This window comes from Anser brachyrhynchus (assembly GCF_964034855.1).
Source record: "Anser brachyrhynchus genome assembly, chromosome: 2".
NCBI lineage: Eukaryota > Metazoa > Chordata > Aves > Anseriformes > Anatidae > Anser > Anser brachyrhynchus.
In genome coordinates, this window is record NC_137695.1 from 105357825 (window position 1) to 105378753 (window position 20929).

The following is a 20929-nucleotide window of genomic DNA, read 5'->3' on the forward strand; positions in this document are numbered from 1 at the left end:
ACGACTCCCAGCAGGCTTCGCGCGGAGGGGGGGCTGCCGCGCCTGCGCAGTGGCCCCGCCGCCTGCCCTCAAGGTGATGGTGGGGACGGGCGGTGCTGCACGTTGCCCTGACGCGCGCGGGGGGGGGGGGGGGGGGGGGCGGGGGCGGGGGCGGGGAACGGCGCGTGCGGCTGGGGCCGTTGGTGGCCGTTGGTGGCCGTTGGTCAGCCGCCGCCCGGAGCGGCGACGGGGCCGGGCCTGAGGTGGAGGAAGAGCGGCGGCGGCTCGGCCGTGAGGTACCCGCTCGGTGCGGCCGGGGCGGGTGGGCTGCCCCCGGGTGCGGGCGCCTCGCGGGGTACGGGCAGGGAGGGAGGTAGGGCCCGGCCGCTGGGGGCGGGGGGAAGCGGCACGTCCCGCGGGTGCCATCGTGGGGCCCCCTGCCGCCCTCAGGGTAGCTGCTCGCGGGCAGAGCCGTGTTTACGATCTCGAGGCTTCAGCCTTTTCTCCTTACGCGTTTTTTTGGGGGCTTGCTGTGGGGGCCTCGGGATCCCCAGGAGGCACTGGCTAGCTGAACAAGGCAGGACGGTTTTGGTAACCCTGCTTGGAGTTCTGGTTCTTGTTGGTAATCTGCTTCTGGTAATTAACCATGAGAGCTATCCAAGTCAGAGGACTCTGACAACGCTGTTGCATCAGGAGAGACTGCTTTTAATTTCAAATCAAGTATAGATGTGTGTCAGATAATGCAGCCTACACGTTTCACCTCATTTATGTCCACTTCCAAAATACTTTCTGCAAGCTGGCCCAAGGGAGGAAGCACGAGTTTGGACAGCAGCACGCAAAGTGCCCCAGAAGCCTGCACCAAACCTAATTCTTAAGCAGACTGCAACTTACTGCTCCTCAGCTTATCTAAACCCCAAGAGGCTTCTACTGTTACAAGTATAAACTTAACGATTTGCCAAAGTTATGCTGCTTGAGGGAGAGATGGGGAGCAAGTTCCAAATTTGGAATCTGAGTTGCCGCCTGTGCACTAGGTTATTTGACTTGCAGCTGCTTCTGTGTGGGAAATGTATGCACAGAGGATAATGTGTCCCCACCATCCATCTCCTGTGGTGCTGACAGCAGGTGTTTATCTCCTTTTACTGTTCAAAGGCTGCTTGAGGTAAAAGGGGTGTGAGTGGCCTCTGCGGCAGCGTTGTGGAATTGCACTCGCTGCTTGAGAAGCGTTGCCATCAGGGAGAAAAAAAATCATTGGATGGTTTGGGTAGGTGGATATCAGATGGCCTGCACATGGCAAAAACGAGTAGGCAAATTCAGACTCTGAGCATGTAAGGAATGTAAGATAAAAAAGATTTGTTTAGCGTGACTTTCTACACGTCTACTTCACAGACTGTAGCAGCTGATAAGAAAAGATTTTATCTGATTTTTGTATTTAGAAGGATCCATGTAATTCTGCTGTTGTAGGTGATCTCCAGACAAGCCACTCCAGCTCTGCATGTATGCTTATAGACATCACTAAGGAACTGAATCGGTCTGTTTTTGTAAGGCAGGGAGTTACTGCTGTCCCCTTATCTCAGATAACAGGCCTTAGCTTGCATCTCAACAGGTTTTTTGGACCTCTATGGAGTTTTGACTTCAATATTGGCTTTAAAGATAAGGACACAACTAACACAATGGCAAAAGCAGAAAGTACTGATTTTAAAAATGACTGTAAAACTGGTAGTTGAATCCATAACATTCCTTGTAATCAGTTTTGCAGCTTGGGAATAAGATCCAACATAGTTATTGTTGGCGCTGATACGCTATAAACCCAGATTGTTGAAGCTGAACATACTTTGAAAATTAGGCACTGAAGTAAATTCAACATCAGCAAGATTTCAGGAGTAAAAATGGAATAAAACTACTGAAATAACTGAGGTTTGGGCCTAACATATGATTGAAATCTTCAGGGACAGGAGGAATGCTTAAGAACTTGGTAGGGTGTGGCAGTTTTTGTTGGTGAAATTTCAGAAATAAGGCTTACATTCAGTATTTTCCGGCACAGTGAAACCAGTCCTTCCACTGAACCACCCTCTGTCTTCTTAGGAAGGTTCTTGGAAAGATTGGTGCAAGTGAGAAAGTGGTGTGAAAGAGTGATCTGACCCTTTAAGAAAATAGTTAAGGGTCATTTAAATGGAGTTTTATTTTAAAAATACAATCGTAAATGTAGTTTTAATGATTTTTAACTGAAATATAACTTCCTGTTCTTAACAAAGTTTTATTACTCTAAGGACAGGGACATAGAAGAAAAATCTTGTTTTTTGGGGGGTAAGCTATCACGATCTAAAATTTTAAAATGAAAAAGAAAACTGTTGTAACCTGAGCAGTATTCCTTTTTTATTGTTTTTTAATGTTGCCACACTATACCATCCGACTCAAGTCAAGGAATCTACCAGAGGTACTCTGTAGCCTTTTAGGAATCCCTGGCCATGAATGAGGTCAATCCTTGATCTAAAGTGCTTGAACCAAGTCGTTACCTATCAGAATACCAAGTTAAAATCCTTATGCTATGCTGCAATGGTACCTTCCCAAATTCTGCTGATCTTGACGATACCAGTACATTGAGTGCAACAAGCTTTGTTCTTACTAAGGCAAATATATTGCTTCAAACTGTCAGGAGAATTGTGGTTTAATGAGGTCTTAGTAAATCAGAGTTGGTGCATCTGATTTTGTCAGTCCTCCAACCTTTTTTCTGTCTCAGTAAGTAAGCAGTTGAGGACAGAATTAATTTCTCCTTTAACACACGGGATGTTACCCTGCTTGGTGTTTAGACTCTTCTGCAGTACAAATGGTAATGATTTCAGTTCTCATGGACTTCATATTTCCTCTGAGCTGCTCAAATCTTTTCCACCCCAGTGTCTTCTGCCACTCGGTTCTCCTCGCGTCACCTTCAAACTAGGTACACATTGTACGATTCATCAAAAAATGGCATTTCTATTTCAAGACATGACACTGCTCCTTCTAAACAAAGATATCTGAATGGTAAAACTAGGTCTTGTTCCATTTGCGTGCATCAGAAAATGAAAGTGCCAGTTAGCTGGGCTGCAAATTTTAATCCCAGGCCTCTGCTATTTGATCTTGTCCAAAAACTGACCTTGGCCATGTGTAGCAGTTGTTACATAAACAAAACAAGAAGTTGCATGGCTGTGATCCTCTGCAGTTCTCCAGAACTCAAGCAGCCTGTCCTTGCAAAGAGGGATGGGCGAAGAAATGAAGGCTATACAGTCAAATGTTCATGAACAAATTATAAAACACAGCAGTAGGTTTTCAGGTGCATGGACTTTGCTGATTCTTAATAGAAATGTGTGAGTGGCTTTACAGCAGTCTGGTAAGTTTCTTCCCAAAGTGACTGATAGAACTGTTGAATAGAGTGTGTGAAGACACTTACCTTGTAACTGTGATGGTAGTGCTTAGCTCCAGCATGTGCCAGCCAGTTAAGTAATTGCTCTTAATATTTTGTGGATTTAAAAGCTGATTTGCTGATGTTAAAATTAGATAACATCTTTTTCTTCCTACTGTCTCGAGCTATGCTTTCTGAAGGAGGGATGTTTCTGTACCGAAACACAGGCCTTGGGCCTTGTTGGTCACATCTCATAAAACACAGCATGCTTTCACAGGTTGTGATCCTAGGATTCTTCTCTTGCTGCTCTATGTAAAGCATTCCAAGATAGATATCTTTGGTGACGTGCGTGTTACTTTGATCTGCTCGTAAAGATGAGAGCGGGTGATACACGCCTGGGAAAATTAACTTGCTTGCTATTACTTCCCTTGAATGACACATTAGCAAATTTACTTAGGATATCTTCCAAAAATATTTTAATCCTGTCATGAATATTTACAGAGAACTCATAAAAATGAAAGTACAGAGAACTCATAAATAAACTCTTTAATCTGCTGTGTCAGTAGGTTTACAGCTCTGCTCAGCTTGTGCTGCCCCAGTTTCTAATTAACAAGGCACGTGAAGGTATTGGACAACAGAAGTAGGTATGATGTGGGATAGAGCAACTTTAATTTTTAGCATGATTTCCTCAGAAATGAAGCATATGTGCTGGAATTAGGGAAGAATGAACAGGCAGGTAACACTAACTAGCTTTGAGAGTGGTAGCGCTCAGAAGTAGTAAGCTTTGAGATGCTTTATGAAAGCAGATGATTTGATGCTTCTGAAAAATCGCTACAACTTAAATTTAATCTTTAGCAACCACCAGAATACGTGTGAGAGAGATGTAATGAATGCCCTAACCACAGAAGGATCTTCAGCTGAATTTTATCAGTCTTTTGAACACCAGCAAACTTAACTTTGTGACAAAACTACCTAGGAATTCAGTTTTCCTTACGTCTGTGGCTTACAAATTCTCTCTGTCAGTAAGGACGGAAGTAAGACTGTACATCCATGTTTCTTTCTTGCCTCAAAGTATTGCAACAGCTACTGGAAGGACAAGAGCAAGTTGTGTTCTGTGATTAAAAGATGTGTTTTAGATGCAGCGTATTCTGACTGGAAGATCTTTTCTACTGTGTTTTTTTTCCGAAGGAACAGTAGGCCTTGTAGTGGGTCAGTAAAGAATTTGTGAATCCACAGAGCTCCACATTGTGGGTTTCCTATTAACTGTCCGGCACTTAGGGAGGTATCTCATGGTTTGCCTTCTAGTGCTAGGCTCTGTACACTGTCAGAAGTCTGCTGTGTCTTCCTGAGATGTCTTGACCTGTGATTGATCGTGAAATTTGGGCGTTTGGGTAGATGACATTCAGGAGTAGGTCCTGAAGACTATGTTCGTGGTTTGCTTTAAAGTAGATCTCAAGGACTGTTGGTAGAAAGTGGTCTTCTCACAATGGATGTGTTTTTACTATTTAAATTGAGTTGTCTAAAAAGTTGGAAAATTAAAACAATCAAGTTACTTTTTTTTCCTGTGGTTAATGATGTAATTTATGTTAACACATGAAATTTTATCCTCCTGGTTTATAAGTTTTATTTCTAAATATAAAGGTTGACAGAAAAATGGCTTCCTAATTTTTACAATGACATTACCACCTGCCTTTCCCACACAGCAGGCAGTACATGTTTTTCCCTTAATAATGTTTTTTCCTTAGGACTCATGTCCTGGCAGTGCGTGAAAGTGAAAGTGTGAAAACAGAAAGGAACTCTGCCAGAGGTTGGTTGCTTCTTCTGAGTATGCCAAGGGCGATTCCTTGGACTGAGCATTATTTGGCTTCTGATACTGAAGTCCCATCAGAGCTCCTTCTGGTGTGAAGTCACCGCTCTGTGAGTCTGCTCCTTCAGACGCTCTCGGATGGTGCCGTTTTGCTGGTTGCATGGCCAGCAACGTTATCGATCCTGCCCTCTAAGCAAAAGGTGCTGCTGAAGGCAATGAACTGAGTGGTGGGCAAAGAAATCTTAACGGCTCAGCTGTCAAAACCTTAACAAAAGTAATACTGCTACTCCTAAGAACAGGTCACGCTTGTTTGGAGAGCTGTGGGGAATAGCATTTACCAAAAATTAGACAAAGAATGTGGTTTTGAACATCTGTCTGTTTAGTAAATGTTATGATCAGCCTCTTCACGTGTAATTTTTCAAGATTTTCTGATTGATACTACACATATTTCCCCATATGGAGAAGTTTGAATCCACAACAGAGAATTCAACACTTGGAATATTTAGAAAAGATTTATACTGGAAGCAAATGTCTGCCAACAACAATTCTGCTGAAAGATGATCGTTCGGTATTTTTTGCTGGGGAAAAAAGTGACATCTTTTCAGTGTTTGAACATGTGAAATAAATTCAGTGAAAGAATAAAAGAAAACCTTGAACCTAATGTTTCTTTCCACTGTGGATTGATTCTGTTCCTGTTGAAGTCTTTGGGGGGCTGGGGACTGGAGGATGAGAGGATTGGTTTGGGGTATTTTGTTCACTTTTGATTTGGGCCTTGCCTGTATTGTTCTTAATTGTAAGGCTTCTGGGCTTCTCCTGGAGCATGCTCTCTGGAAGTCTTTACTCACTTTTAGTGAGTTTGGTGGAGGATGCTGTTTTCGTTGATTTGTAGTATTCTAAATGCAGGTTATGTTAGCTAACAATTTACAACAAAATTAAATAACAATTTAATTACAGCTGGTACTGTTGACTACAGTTGGGATGTACAGTGAGATGAGACCTGTGAAGACCTGAGGTGGCAAAAATGGCGTTTATCAAGACCAGGTAGGGAATGGTTTTGGTAGTCATAATGCAGGATGAGAGAGAAGGCTGTACAAAGTTTATGCTAAGATCCAAGTTGCAGCATATTGTTAATAAATGCCTTTTACAATTAGTTAAGAGAAAGTATTTGAATACCCCAGTCATTTGATGTGCTCCGTTCAAAAAGGCCCAACTGTATTTGGACCAGCACCAGTTGTTTTAGTGGAGGTCACAGCATCCCCAGGGTGTTTCCAGTAGTTTCATTAGACCTTTCAGGAGCAGTTGACTACAACTCCCAAGAGCTGTTTAATTTAAAGATCATAATCTAAATTTTATATGTCAAAAGATTGAATCCAAAAATGAGCTTGTCTACTGGAACCCAACTGAGGCATAACAGGAAGTCCTGAGCAAGCTGTAGTTCAGTTTTCTCTGTAATCTTTTGATCATTATTGATGCCTCTGTTAGTGAAGAGAGATGTGCACAGCGGATCTGAACTCTAAAGAGAGGTAACGGACCTTTAGAAAAGAAATGTCAGCCCTGAATGCAGAAATAAACATAGTCATGTTTCTATTGTCTTCCATTAGTTAAAATGTATAGAGAGGACTTTGAGGTGCTCGCTGAGAGATGATGGAGGTGAGGAGTCTGCCAATTAAAGTTGGATGAGATATGGAGAGGGGAGATCCTAAGAGATCCTCAGTGTTTCAGCAAAGTTCTGTGTATTTGTGTTTGAGTCTGACTCCTCGCAAGTTCAGATGTCTTTGTTTTCTGAGGGAATTCAAAGCCATGTGCAAGAAACTGTCCTAACATGAGGTTCACTTACGGGAATTATCTTTTGCAGACCCCTTAGAAACTTCCCACTGCTGAGCACACCTACCCCACACACCTCCACATGGTGGCCCTCCGGTTGAAAACCCTCTGAAAGAAAACCACGAGTGTTTTGAGGGGAATGAACTAATGATACACTGAAAGATTTAAGGATGAAAGGGGCTACTAGGGGTTGCTTGGGAAAGTTGTTTTATTGGATTTATATTGTGATTTTGGTCTTTTGATTAAAGTGAAAGGTCATAACATGAAAGACAAAAGAATAAGCAGACAAGTATGATGTTGCTATTGATCTAGGAAAGTGAGGTTTTCATCCTTTTTAGAACAAATGCAAATGCCTGATTTTAAGTTTAGTTAGCTTCTAAGAGCATAACTTTCTAACTTGCACGTTACAGACATGTCTGCAGAGTGACAAATGGACAAAAGCTCAAATCAGATAGCACTTTAAAAGGCAGGTTTGGGTGGGTTGGCTTTCGGTTTTGTTTTTACATCCAGAAACAACATAGGAGACGATCAAGCAGATTAATACTTGTTGGAAGGAACCAGAGTAGGGAGACCTTTTGTAGTATTAGTACAGGAGCTGTACTTTTGGAAAAAATCAGTAGAGGGCAGAGTGAAACTTAAGAATGAAGGAACCCAGCGTAGATGCTCAGCACTGCTGAGCTGCAAAGTTTTGAACGGGGGAAGTTCTCAGCTCTGAACAGAGTTTAGAGCTGAAACATAGAATAGCTCCAGATATTAAGACAGTTCTGAAGAGCAGAAAGCACTGCACACAACTGAATACTCGTCTAAAAGAATTGGGGAGAGAACATTCACGCTTTTGTTACGCTCAACTGTGTGCAACCTTGAGATCCAATGCTTTTCAGCATACAGGAGAAGAGGGATACCGCTGTCACATTGATGGGGTGCAGATAAGCTGTTAAGCCTCCTGTTTAGCATTCCTGCTCTATAATTCAGCACAGACATTGCATTAGGTTCTCCTGCTTTATTTATGTTCTGAATCCAACGTTCAAAACTTTTATATAAAGCTCTACAAAAATTTTTATTCTGCCTGAAGCTATGTTTTTGCTGTGCTTACCAATACTTAAAGCATCAGAACATGGTAGCAGTGGAGATTGCCATGTATTTAGGGATCTTATGTTAAAGGGTTTATTCTACGTTCTTGACCAAAGTTACTGAAAACTTTACTAAGTTTAAGCAAGAACTACCTTAGTTTAAATAAAAATGAAGGTTAAAAAATTGTTTGCACTTACATTAGTAAGTAGTAGTAATATGATAAGTTTAAAATATACTGCTTAGCTTTTACTAAGTGATGATACAGAGATTAGCCCATTCCGCCTCCATCATGCCTAACTTATTAGGCCAATTTGTCTGTAAGGTTACCCTTGCATTGTGTTTTGATGTGATGACTTTCAGCAAGATTCTAATAAATTTCAGCATGACTCGGTTTGCATTGCTCCCTTTGGCCTAAAACACGGTGTTCAATTTTTCAGGCAGCTCTGAATGGTAGGCAGGGTGAGGCAGCTAGTGATGCCCAAACTTCAAATTATAGCCAAGTAGCTTAGGTTTGAATGAATAACAGATTGTATTAAGGATACTGCAGAAGTAGTAAAAGCTGAAATATGAATTTTAAATGCTTATTCATATACCCTTGAAGTACTTATGCAAAGAATAAAAACTCCCAGTATGCTGTCATTTCCCAGCCATGGGTAGTGACTGCATGCTATGCTGAACCATTTCAGTTATTACGAGGTTTATAGCTACGTTTTATGTTCTGTTTAGAAAAAACAATGATGCTTTACATATATTGCACTATTGTTACAATGATTTCAAAATGTGTCCCCAGCTTTTTAGGCAACCCATACGTTTTAAGTTCAGTAGCTTTTTTTTTTCTTGTTTTATTAGCTTAATGTTTGGCAATGTGCTTTTTTAAATGTTGTCAATAAATTGTTGAACAAATTTAAATGTGAAACAAGTCTTTTTTTATTATATTGCTTATATTTTTTACTCAATATAAAGGTTTTCTTATTAACCTGGCTGTTTGCGTGGGATCTCTGTGCATTTGCTTTTTATGCAACCTGAAAGGTGAACTGGAAAGGATGTCTGACAATGTGGTTTGTCCTTTCCAAATTCTTCTATATATACAACATAGTCCTCAAAGTTTCCATGATTTTTGCACTAAAATTGACAGGAATGTAAATTAATTTTCTGGTTTCAGAGAATGGTGCCTGGGGAGTGGAAAAAGCTCATGGATTTTCAGTGGGAACTCTCCTGTGGTATAATTAATGTTCTGTTTTCAAACACTAACAGAACAAGTGCTTTAAATTCATCCGTATTTACATATTGTGTCCAGAGTGTTTCTTGTGGAACTGAGAAAATAAACCAGGCTAGTCTACTTACATTATACCCTCAATTCCCCCAGATGTTTTCTGACCTCTTTTACAAAAGAGAACTTAGATGGCAAAAGCTTTAGTCTTACATCCAGCCCATTTTCACATTTTGTTTTCTCTAGTAGCTCAAAACTTTTTAATTATAAAAGGGTAACTATTTTTATACAAATTATCCTAATGAAATCTTCATCTGACGTTTTCTCTGACATAACGTCCCTTTCCAAGAGCAGATATCCCCAGCACTCTTTGCTGTACCTGTGTTGGCCTGCTTGTTACTCTTACATTTTCCAATGATCCTGGATCCTTTTTTGCTTAAAATGTTAGCACGTTGCTAAAACCACAGATTCATGGTAGTCACACAGCCCAGCTCTGTGCCACCAAAAGATCCTGAGCTTCTGTTCAGGATCTTGTCCTCAGGAGCAAGTCTAATCTCTACTTTCTAGTAATCACTGACTGGGTTTCAAAGACTTTAGCAGCGCAAATGCAAGAGACAGGATGCTCCTGTAGCACGTCAGTTTTGTGTGAAAGCTGTTCTAAATTATAACAGGAGCATAAAAGTTTCTCAAACAAAGCCTCTGGCACTGTGATGAGGAGCTGAACTGTACGTTTACTCAGGAGGCCACCGGAGCACTCCCTTATGTCAGAGGGCTTGTTAATAACCTGTCATGAGGCAGACGTGCCTTCAGAAACTAAGTGGATGTCCAAGAATCCCAACCAGGAGTGTGTCCTGAACAGCCAAGATCACTTCAGCTCAGTTTACAGCCAGCTGGAGATGCTGCTAAATAGCTGGCCAGAACATGACAGCACTGAAGAGGAGACCTTATCCAAGAAGTGTTTATAGATTATTTCATAGCTTGTCCTGCTAGCGTCTATCTGGTTACTGACTACATGAGATTCTTATAGCAGAGAACAGCTGTATTTGTCCTTAGACATCTCCATGTTTGTTTGTTGTCTTTTTTTTTTTTAGCTTGTGGCATACTTTGGATAAACCTAATACAAAAACTAAGATGCTTTAAAATACCTTCCCCCGCCCAATTGTCATGCAGCATCCCACCAGCTTTTCCACCCTCGTATTTGAAGCTTCTAGCTTCTGTCTTTCTCTGTGCTTTTGCAGCATCATGCAATAGCATAAAAGCAATACATTAAAACTAAGAAATATTTTTCCAAAAGTCACCCAGTGCAATTGTGGATAATGTCTAGCTTACTGTCCTTTCTTAGAATCTGAGGGGTTTTCAAAACTGAAAGTTACAGGGGCAACTGTATAACTCACATGAGTAATAATTATCTTGAGGAAATTATTGTTCTTAAAGAATAAAATTATGCCTCAAAGCCGTGGGTTGACATGCTGCTTTCTGCTGCCTGTTGAATGTACTGGATACTAGGAACTTCTTCTCACTAATCACGTCATAAAGGACAGATTGCTCTGTATTCTTCTCATGTTTTAGAAGGATGAAACAACTACGATTTCATATTTCTTGTAAATTCCAGACATTTATTGTGCACTTTGGGTCATCTGTCCTGTTTAAGATTTGTTTGCGATGGTGAGCCAAGTAATTAAAATACTACAGTTGAGCAGCTGCAGCCATCACCCCCCTTTACCAATATTCATTTCTTTAAAATCAGTTTACAAAACGTATGCCATAATAATTTATTTTACTCAATTGATTTTCCTATACTCTGCTGTAACCGTTGCAAATATAATTCTTGCCTCCTTTAGGCTTGTAGTGCTGTGTGACAATATCATCATCTTCAATTTAACACATCAAAAGTCTCTCATGTTCCTTTAAATAAGTAAAATAAAACAAGTACCTATAAAGCAGTAGGATCTCTTGGAGAACTCCAGCCTTGTTTTGAAATACCTGTTTTATTCTCTCAAACGTAAGCTCTATTACATCTAAACCTTTCCTTATACATTAAGTATCTAACAAAAAGCTTTTTAAAGTGAAGGAGCAAAAAGTAAGGTAGTTCTTAGAATATCGGCTAGAACTTACTTTCATCTGCGCTTACAGGGTTCGGGACCTTTTCAGGATCTATGCAGATGGTCAGAAAAATTCCCTTTGGACTGGAGGGTCTGGCATCCTGGAGAAAAACTTTTTAGTTAACAAGTTCCGAGTCTGTCTGAGGACAAAGGAACAACAAAAACATTGTGGCAGGTCTTGTCAGCGGCCCTGCTTTTTCCCCTACTTTCAGCCAGTGGTGGCATTCTGACTGCTGTCAAGTCTGGTGATGAAGGGCACTTACCTTACAAGCAGCTGCCCTGAAACTCGCTCACCAATCACAGCAGTGTTAGCTATTGACTGATGAGGACTGAGCATGGAGTAGTGACCTGTTGCTTCCTCCTGTTGAGGGGAATTCTAACCTTTTGGGGTTGCTTTGGGTTTGTCGTTGTTGGTTTTTTTTGTTTTTTTTGTTTTTTTTTTTGAAGTCCTGGAAGCCATTTCAAACCACAGTGTTTTGCAGCCATAGCAGTGTATCAGAGGTGTGGAACAGTGGTGCTTTTGTGCTATCAGTAGGTGCTAGACAGCGAACCTAGAAACAGTAGTCTGAGAAATGCTAATAACAGGAAAACCCAGAAATACCTTTCAGTTTCTTCTTTCTGCTGTATCATTAGTCTCTGTGTGGCCGAATGAGCTCCTTCAAAGACTGATGGATTGCAGAGTCCTGTTAATAACAAGAGAGAATCAGCATTGCTTCCCCTATGCTGTATGGTGACAATATTCTTTGGAATTTGGGAAGAGGACACCATCCACTGAGAGCAGAAGAATGGTGAGATAGAGTAGAAGGTCCATGTAGGTTATAGGTATCCGTTGTGGGTCCGCTGGCCGGATGTGGCAGAAACCTGCTTGGGGCAGGTGCTCAGAGTGCTGTGCACTGCCAGTGAGGGGAGAACAGTCCTGTGGGGTGTTAGCCCTCAGGAGAGGAGTGTAAGTGGCTATAGGCAAGCTGTGTAGTTTTCTTACAGTTTATTATAATTTCTGTAAATCAGTAAGGTGGTTGGTATACGAAAAAGTACCATCAAGTGTTTTCACCGCTTTTTGTTTACAAATACAATTGCATTTGTATCTAAGAATTCAGCAAGAAGCTCTGCTTCTCATAAAAACAGAAATACAACAAGCAGTTGCTGTTTCCAGTGAATTCTTACAGAAGGCCGTCTCGTTGAGAGGCAGAACCTGTAGATGATTTACTGCTCTACAAGCAGCAGCACTTCTTGGCTCCCACTGAGTTCATAATTCAGCAGGAGTGAGTAACTGCTGCTTTACAAAGAAACGAGTTCAGTTTTCCCCTCACGATGAAGTAACCTCCTCTGTTAGTATGAGTTCCCCAGAAGTGGGTGTCTGTGCTTCACATGCAAGGTAGATATGTCCAGGGAGTTTGGAACCGTTCCTCTGATGTTTTCCCTGCATCAAACATCGTAATTCTAGTAATTGCAATTAATTCAAGCACAATAATTACATAAAAAATAATTACATTAAAATATCTAGAAAATGTACAGGTAGGAATGTTCTAACAGAAGTCCCTTTGGACTATGAAACTTACCTCTTGGAAGGAAACACTAGTTCACAGTTCAAGAATTCTTAAGCAACGCAGAAAAGAAACTGTCATTAGGCTGTCAGAGTCCAAAAAGGAAATTGCACTGGTGTCTTCTTCATTAAGCAAGGTTTCAGGCTGAACAAAAATAATAGTATCAGTTGGCTGTGCTTTCTGTTTCTCTAAATGTGCCTTTTTTCCACTTTGGCAGTCGTCAATATGTTGAAGACATACTTGTGAAAGGTGGGGTACTAGTGGAAGAGTAGCAACTCTTTGAAGACACAAACTCAGACCTTTTGTTGCGTATCTGGAAAGTAGTAAAGGGTATGTATGACTTCATTTTCTTAAACCTCTGCTTATGTTATGAAATATTGATCATTTTCAACAGCCTAGATGAATTCACTATCAAAAGACCTGATTAAGATATATCTAAAGGCAGTAGGTAAAGATGTGAAGATGATGACGGAGTTTCAGTTAAACTTTAATGATTTCTGATTTGTATCAAGAGTTGTTACGTTAGTTAAAAATCCAAAAACATGGACGATTTACTAGTTGTAATGCAACTGACATAGCTGGTATTAGTTAGATAAAATCAACTAGTGGTGCTTTTCTTTGGTGGGAAGGAAAGTTAGTTGTTCAGTAATTTGTAGTTACAAGTTACTATGCACACTGTACAAAACTCCTGTCCTGTTTTGTGGGGAACCTCTCAGTGGTTCTTCTAAACTTTCAAGAATAACTGGTAAGTGTTCAAAATCATAAGGCTAACTGGGTTATCCGCAATTTTAAAATGCTCTTTTTGTTGCAATATTTATAAGATTACAGTTTAATTTTTGTTCTTTTAATTCATGACATCCAACAGCACCATCCCAATTCCTAATAGATGTATACTGGCAGGTTGTTGTGGTTAGGTTTGTTACTATTAAGACTTCATGGATTTTTTTATTATTTTTTTTACTGTATGAATTTTTACTTTTAGTTAAATAGCGTAGAACACCAAAAATTAATTTTAATTATATTACATTTAATACCTTTTTAAAGTACATCCCACCATTACCAAAGCACTTCAGTAAGGTCACACTATATCTGTCGAGGCTGGAAGTATCACCTGAACTATCCGTTGCTCCTAGAAGTGAACTTTCAAGAGTAGCTTTTCAACAGCTCTGCCATATTATACAGATAAAAGCAGTAGCTAGCACTAAACATCTGAAAATGTTTTCAGAGAGTAGAGTGAGCATTTTAGCTGTGAGGAGCAGAGTGTGCTATGTGAAGTGGACGTTTTAGTGTAAGTGGACTTTAGAGTACTAAAGAGGTGAGATCTAAAATGATTTGCTTAATTCTAGAAGGTAACAGAATTTCTGCAAAGGAAGATAAAGAAAACCTTTTAAAGTAGAAGGATAGAGAGCAACTTAAAATTTCAGAATTTCAAGTAGCATTGGAGGAATTGCAAATCTAAAATTACAAAATAACTGAAATGCAATTTGTTTGCTCTTTCCCCGTTGTTTCTTCTCTATAGAAAACTCGGCCACATTTCATCAAGATGCAAAGGAGTGTATTACATACTGCATCTCAGCTGGCACACGGGATGTGTTTGGTTTTTCCTCGCACTAGCGTCTTTCAGTGCGTAAAAGGACAATTGATGTCATCTAATGTTGGATGCAAAGTGATTTTGGCACTGGACCCTCCTAAACGATGTCTTCATGCAAGTGTAGCACTGTTAACCTCAAAGAAAAGTGCTTTTTCATCGCAGCCAGCAGACACTCCTCACAAAGTACCAGAAGAGAGGAATCCTTTGACTTCAGCCACTGATGTACCCAAGCAGAGCCCCGTAGAGACAGATTCTTCAGATCCTGATCCATTGCAAGATAAATCAATTAGTCTTGTTCAAAGATTCAAGAAAACTTTTAAACAGTATGGAAAAGTCATGATTCCAGTTCATCTTGTGACTTCCACAGTGTGGTTTGGATCCTTTTACTACGCAGCCATGAAGTAAGTTGGTATTTTGTTGCACTACTCAATACTGCTGTTGAATTGAGACAGACTCACACTGGTGAAAGGACATAAATTATTACTACGTGTTAAAAAGTGCCTGTAAATGTAACAGGGAAATGAGGCTACGTTTTTACCTGGAGCACAAGATTAATACTGAAGTACTGCATTTGTGAGAGTGGTGTGTGCATACTATTATCATGCAGTTATTTCTGTACACCAGATGTCTTGCTTACACTTGGAGAAATGTCAGTCTCCCCAAAATATGCGTGGATGTAAACAGCATCAAAATGATTAGTAACCTTTCACAGGATAAAAATAAAGATTTGGAATCCTGATTATGAGTTGCTAGATGAGATCTTTATAGACCTGTTCTTTTTTTGTCTTTGGATTTGAAGGATTTTCACCACTTCCTTCCCCATTTATCCACAGTCCTCCCCCATCACTGGACTTTCAAATCTTTTACCTCACTCTGAGCTCCTTACAAACCACGTGTATCTTTTTTCCTTTTTTTGTTTGTTTCCTGTTTTCCTTCCCTTTACCATAAAAATTGCTGCTGTAGCCCAGACTTTTGAATGGGAAATTAAATACTTTTATGGCCAAAAATAAATATATTTGTAACTTTAGTTTCTTTCAGCTATAGTGTGGGCCAGATAATGTTTTGGAAAATGGCATTTATTAGAAAAAACATCAGCTATGAGATGTTAGTTCAGATTGAAGAAGTTTTATCTATCTGCGAATGGTTTGCTAAATATAAGTAAATGTTTATCTCTGGATTGCTAGTGTTGTATATTTAATAATAGAAAGCATGAAACAATGGCAGTTTGTGGCAGCAAGAATGGGGCTTTGACATCAGAATGCCTTACCACACAACTGTTTGTTTTAGTTACTCTAACCAGCTGGCATAATTGCCCTTTCTAGGAGCTATAGATCCAAATGTCATTCTAAATTTAGCTTATGTCAGAAGAATAAAGGTCTAGAGCTATTAAAAATATTTTGCTTTGGATGAGTCCAGGTTGATGCTCACATCCAGATATTTCAGATCGAGTTTTCATCAAACACTTAAGTTAGCTGCTGAAATACATATTTGACAGATGAAAGCAACTGAAATATTTAACTAGAAACTAATTATAACAAAGCTTTGATTTGTCATGCTACAGCAACAGCACCCTCTGGAAGTGGAAAAATAACTTTGAGAATGACTGCTCATGACACAAGACTAAACCATGGTGGTTTATTTAATAACGTTGATTAATGCTGTCTTTCAGATCTTGCTCCAATTTCTACGTTGGGGATAGGCCTTCAGGTTGTAGATCCCAGTAACTGCTAGAAAGCTACTACCTGATCCTGTTCCTGATGCTAAAGCGATCACATGCACAGAAGAACACTTAAAATGATGAAAATGTTATTTAGAAGTGGATGATGATGCTAATAATACAACATTTCTAAATACTGGAAAGTCAGGCCTTCTATACTGGCATGTAGCTTTCTATTACGGTGTAAAGAAGGACTGTCTTTTCTTTCTTTATGCTGGTGTTAGTTTCACTGGTTTTCAAAAAGAAAGAAGTTATGATAGGAGCTCCTCCATCTATCCTGCCACCTTGCGTTAACCAGGTGGAATAGATGGGCTCGAAAGCCTTGCTGTCTTGTGCATATGATATATGTTTCCTTTTCTTTTGGCACATTCCATTTGTTTCATTTAAAAGTGAAGGCAGCACACTAAACTCTGGATTTTGTACTTCTGGGCATGCTGCAGATTAGTCTGAAATTTCCAAAGGGGAAAAAAATAGGCAAACAGAACTTGCACAACTGGAGCCTAAGTAGCTGTGTTACAACCACTACACTAACTCCAAACATAGTAAAGTGGGACACAGGTAAGTTTGTAGTTGATATATTATCCAACAAGGATAATACAAATGGGTTGCCTCTTGGTGGAATGCAGAACAAAAAAGCTTTAATTTGCCTATATATACAAAAACACAAACCTTGTAAGCATATTGCTTAGATGGAAAAAATATTTTGCTATTAAATTGCAAAGATTGTATGAAGGAGTTTAAGAATGGAAATGATACTATAAATCACTGTTCATGTTTCAAGTGTCATCCTACTCATTTTCAATTTTTTTTCTCTTTGGTAGAGGAGTGAATGTTGTTCCATTCCTAGAGTTGATTGGCTTACCAGACAGCATAGTAAGCATCCTGAAAAACTCCCAGAGTGGAAATGCACTAACTGCTTATGCATTGTATAAAGTAAGTATTTGTATGGTTTATAAACAAGCTCTAAATCTTGCCTGGTGAAATAAATAGGGTTTGTTTGTTTAGATCAGAAAGAATTAATGCTGTTTTCTCTGTTTGATAATTACACATATTTCAACATTCGTTTTTGTGGTAGGAGAATAGTCACTGGAAAGTTGGTATGGGCTCTGTGTTCCTTGAAGGAATCTATCTATACTTCTAAAATAACTTCTTTGTTTGCTGCAGGATGATTGTCTGTCCTCAGAAATTTAATTACAATTAAGCTGTTCCTCTGTATCCCTGGAATAATTAACTGGGATAACAAAGTAAATTTTAAATACTTCATGATTGCCAGATAAAAGTAAGGGTATTTTTTATCCTAGATGATGAATTAGTTTGTCTTTCTATTGTAGTTCTCTATCATTCTTAAGTACTTTCATTGTCCACTTGGATCAATTACTTACATTCAGGTTTGAGTCTCGTTTGTTGTTTTATGCCCAAAATCTGTGTTTTGGGAGCCTGAAATGTGTCAGGCCATGCAAAACCAAAGTACTGTATTCACTTCAAAAGCCGCTCATCAGTTTTCTTTCCACATATGATGTACTATTTATCTGTTACTTTAAGGTTTGTTGTTTTCCCAAACAAAACGTGAAAGCACTGTTCTTCCAGTTACTCCTGTACCTGAAAGAGATCAATAAATGTGGTTAAATACAAAGATTTTATTACAGCAGTGAGATTTGGAAGAAACATTCAAGACATGAAAGTACTAAAATAGGTTGCAAATGGAAGATTTTGCATGCTTTATCTTTGAAGTTCTGAAAAAAAAGTTATTCTAAACTTTCTAGAATAACTAACCTAGTTCGTTGTGTGTTGGATTAGCTGACCTCTGAAGGTCTCTCTTAGCTCTCTCTTTCTATATGCAAGTCTTATTTTTGGACTGAAGGTTAGATGCCTATACTCTCGTGAATTTTAGAATTTAAAGCATATCCTGTTGTTAGTACTTCATCTTTGCTTTTATAGTTCATTGCTCACATACTGGCTGTTCTGAATTGCATTCTGAGACACCTAATGCTCTTCCCACAAGCTGCACAGGGAGGCTTTTTAAAAGGGAAGTCTAACGCCTGTGCTAGTTTGTCAAAAGAATACTTAGTGTAAAAGGTATGCATTTCTAGAGAATGTACTGTTAATTGTTTTATTTCCTTAGAAATAGAAGATATTTTTAGTATCTGACACTGGCCAAGATACTTAATATTAAAAATACTGTCTGATGGATAATACTGTCCTGTTTTATTCATGCGGTCTATTGTTTGGTTTCTTTAAGATTGCAACTCCTGCCAGATATACTGTGACTTTGGGAGGAACGTCCATCACCGTTAAATATCTACGTAAGAATGGCTATATGTCCACACCACCACCAGTAAAGGAATATCTACAAGATAGGATGGAGGAAACAAAGGATAAAATTACAGAGAAGATGGAGGAAACAAAAGATAAAATTACAGAGAAGATGGAGGAAACAAAGGATAAAATTACGGAGAAGATACAAGAAACCAAAGATAAAGTTTCATTTAAAAAAATAAAGGACTAGGAGAGATGCTTAATTTTTAGATATATCTAACTTAGCACTTTAACCTTTTTTGAGGCAGGAGATACAAAGTGCACTTCTGAGATTTCTTTTTTTGTTGTTTTTTATTGGTGTTTTTTGTTTTTGTCTGGAGACTACAATTGCGCTGCGGATTTAAAAATTCTGTGTATTCACGAAGGCTAAAGTTTTCTGTGAGGGAGCAGTTGTGACAGTTTCAATTTATAGAAGCAAAAATGAATCTCAGATTAGAATTTCCTATCTAGTGGTGATAGTGTTAATTCCCCACCCACCATTTTTTTTCATCAAAATGAAGATGGTTTCTTCCTAAAGCTACTACTTTACTCTTCTTCCATCTTAGTGCACAGCCATTTTTCCATTAGGCTGAATCTTCCACTAAATGAGAATGAAGATTTCTCTACTGGGAAAGAAAACATATTTTGGGTTTCAAAGTATGTGGACCCAGACCTCTTTAATCATGATCATCTCTCGGCTTGGAGACAGACCATTATCACTGATACTGCACACGAAGGAACGAATGGATTATCTACTCAGTCTGAATGAATTTATAATAGCTACGTTGACTTCAGCTGATCTGTGACAGTTTACAGGTTGAGACCATGAACCTTTCTTGGAAAGTGCGTCTCTTCAGAAATCTCAGCTGAAAGCTATAGGAAGATGAGTTAATCGCTATAGCCATACTGTCAAGTGTACTATTTTTTTTCTAAAGTTGATTTACAGTAGAAAGTTATTAAAATGAATCAATAATTGTGTATTAAAAACTAGGATTTTTTATTATGTTAAAGTTTACAACACTGTTCTATTTCATGGTAGCCCTATACCAACAACAACAAAAAAATCCAGAAGAGAGAAGTTTACTCAAGCAATTGGTATACTAATGGGACTTTTAAAATACAGACAAAGTTAGAGTTAAACCCGAAAGTTCCTCTTCAAGAATCCTCCAGATGTCAGTAGAACAGCTTACCTTAAAATAAGCATAATTTCTGAGACAGCAATCAGTCTACCAGAATTCTATTCCTGAGTTTTTTAGGTCGAGCAAATACTTACAGCTGAAGTGGTAGAAGAACTAAATTTGAATCTGCTCTATTTGACTGGGCAGGCAAACTTCTCTTATTTTTATTCAAATTTAGGTTAAATTCAAGTGGGTTCTTTTCTACTTCTGTTACAGACCTCACTTTCTAGCAAATCTCTGCATGTACATCTTGTTCAACAAAGGTAGTTTTTTTGCAGCGGGATATGGGAAAGCAACAGAGTTGGACCCTAAGCATTGTAACTGACTAGGATAAAAGAATATAGCTGATACTTTATAAGGCCCACACTTCAGTGTTTTCAGTCAAGTCACCAAGGTCCTGTCCGTGTTTAATTGGGTTGAAGTTCATTAACTTAATTGTGGAGGATTGATTACATACTTCTGTCTCTATCCATGTGTCAAATAGTAACTGCAATCTAATGCCTACCTCACAGGGATGTTGTGAGGAATAATCACTGTATATTTGGTGCCCTGAGGATGTAAAATGCCATGTTTCTGATAAATACTATTAAAAAGTAACTCTCTCTAACTATGAACTCTTAGGCTGTTGAGGTGAATGTTGCTGTAGGACTGGAACTAATAGATGCTTTTCCTCCTTTCTATTTTAGTGTTTTTTTCCTTACTATCCCTGCCCACGTTTTTCTGACGTTACGCTTTGCATAATGCTGCAGGGTCTGGGGCTAGGGGCTGGGACTTTGTGTGGCTCTTGGGCCTCATCTCTTCCTTGCATGGGGCAGGGGTTGCACAGGGCAGTTTCCTGGGATGGTCATATAGCCCTCAAACATGTTAAATTGGTGCGTGCCTCCCCCACCCCGTGTCCTCTTGCACTTCCCTGCGTCCAGCTGGCCTGTGACCACTCCGGTGCTTCCTCAATCCATCACTTTCAGTGCTATGTACAAAACGCTTCCTGTCTTAACTATGCACCATAGGCTGTCCTGTGTGACCATTCCTGCGGCCACAGGAACAGCTCATTCTGACCACTGTAAGTGCCTCAGCCAGGTAGTCGGGTCAGTCTGCAGCATGAACCACCCGGAGGAGTCCCTGGGACAGCCACATCCTCTACCCAGGATGTTGATTAACAAAGCAGAGACTTGTGTCTATCGTTTGATTTACACAAAATGGGAGGGGAATTGTAGAGACTTCAAAAATCCCACCTG

General features: G+C 39.5%; 1 protein-coding gene and 1 long non-coding RNA gene across 5 annotated transcripts; one reads left to right on the top strand and one right to left on the bottom strand.

The window, feature by feature from the left end:
• The first annotated feature begins 29 nt into the window (after positions 1 to 29).
• Positions 30 to 20308, top strand: FAM210A (family with sequence similarity 210 member A). Of its 4 annotated transcripts, XM_080580325.1 has the most exons (7): positions 147 to 275; positions 5101 to 5162; positions 6117 to 6203; positions 13131 to 13243; positions 14433 to 14905; positions 17043 to 17154; positions 18461 to 20308. In XM_080580325.1, exons 5-7 carry the CDS (start codon positions 14457 to 14459, stop codon positions 18725 to 18727), a joined length of 828 nt encoding a protein of 275 aa, XP_080436451.1. In that variant the 5' UTR covers positions 147 to 275; positions 5101 to 5162; positions 6117 to 6203; positions 13131 to 13243; positions 14433 to 14456; the 3' UTR covers positions 18728 to 20308. The 4 variants fall into 4 exon arrangements, with proteins under 4 accessions (XP_080436452.1, XP_080436450.1, XP_080436451.1 ...); XM_080580324.1 differs by lacking the exon at positions 5101 to 5162 and having other exon boundaries at positions 141 to 275; XM_080580326.1 differs by lacking the exons at positions 147 to 275; positions 5101 to 5162; positions 6117 to 6203 and adding an exon at positions 30 to 73.
• LOC308189817 lies at positions 11738 to 18451 on the bottom strand. The gene is made up of 2 exons (XR_013946624.1): positions 17604 to 18451; positions 11738 to 12789 (listed from the first exon to the last, which is right to left on the bottom strand). It is a non-coding gene; the product is annotated as an uncharacterized lncRNA (long non-coding RNA).
• Positions 20309 to 20929: the final 621 nt, after the last annotated feature.

Bases quoted from the DNA above. Each gene is read 5' to 3' on its own strand.
- FAM210A (XM_080580326.1), top strand. From the start codon at position 14,457: ATGCAAAGGAGTGTATTACATACTGCATCTCAGCTGGCACACGGGATG. The intron at 14,906-17,042 runs GTAAGTTGGTAT...TCTCTTTGGTAG, and splicing joins TTTTACTACGCAGCCATGAA to AGGAGTGAATGTTGTTCCAT. The intron at 17,155-18,460 runs GTAAGTATTTGT...GGTTTCTTTAAG, and splicing joins CTGCTTATGCATTGTATAAA to ATTGCAACTCCTGCCAGATA.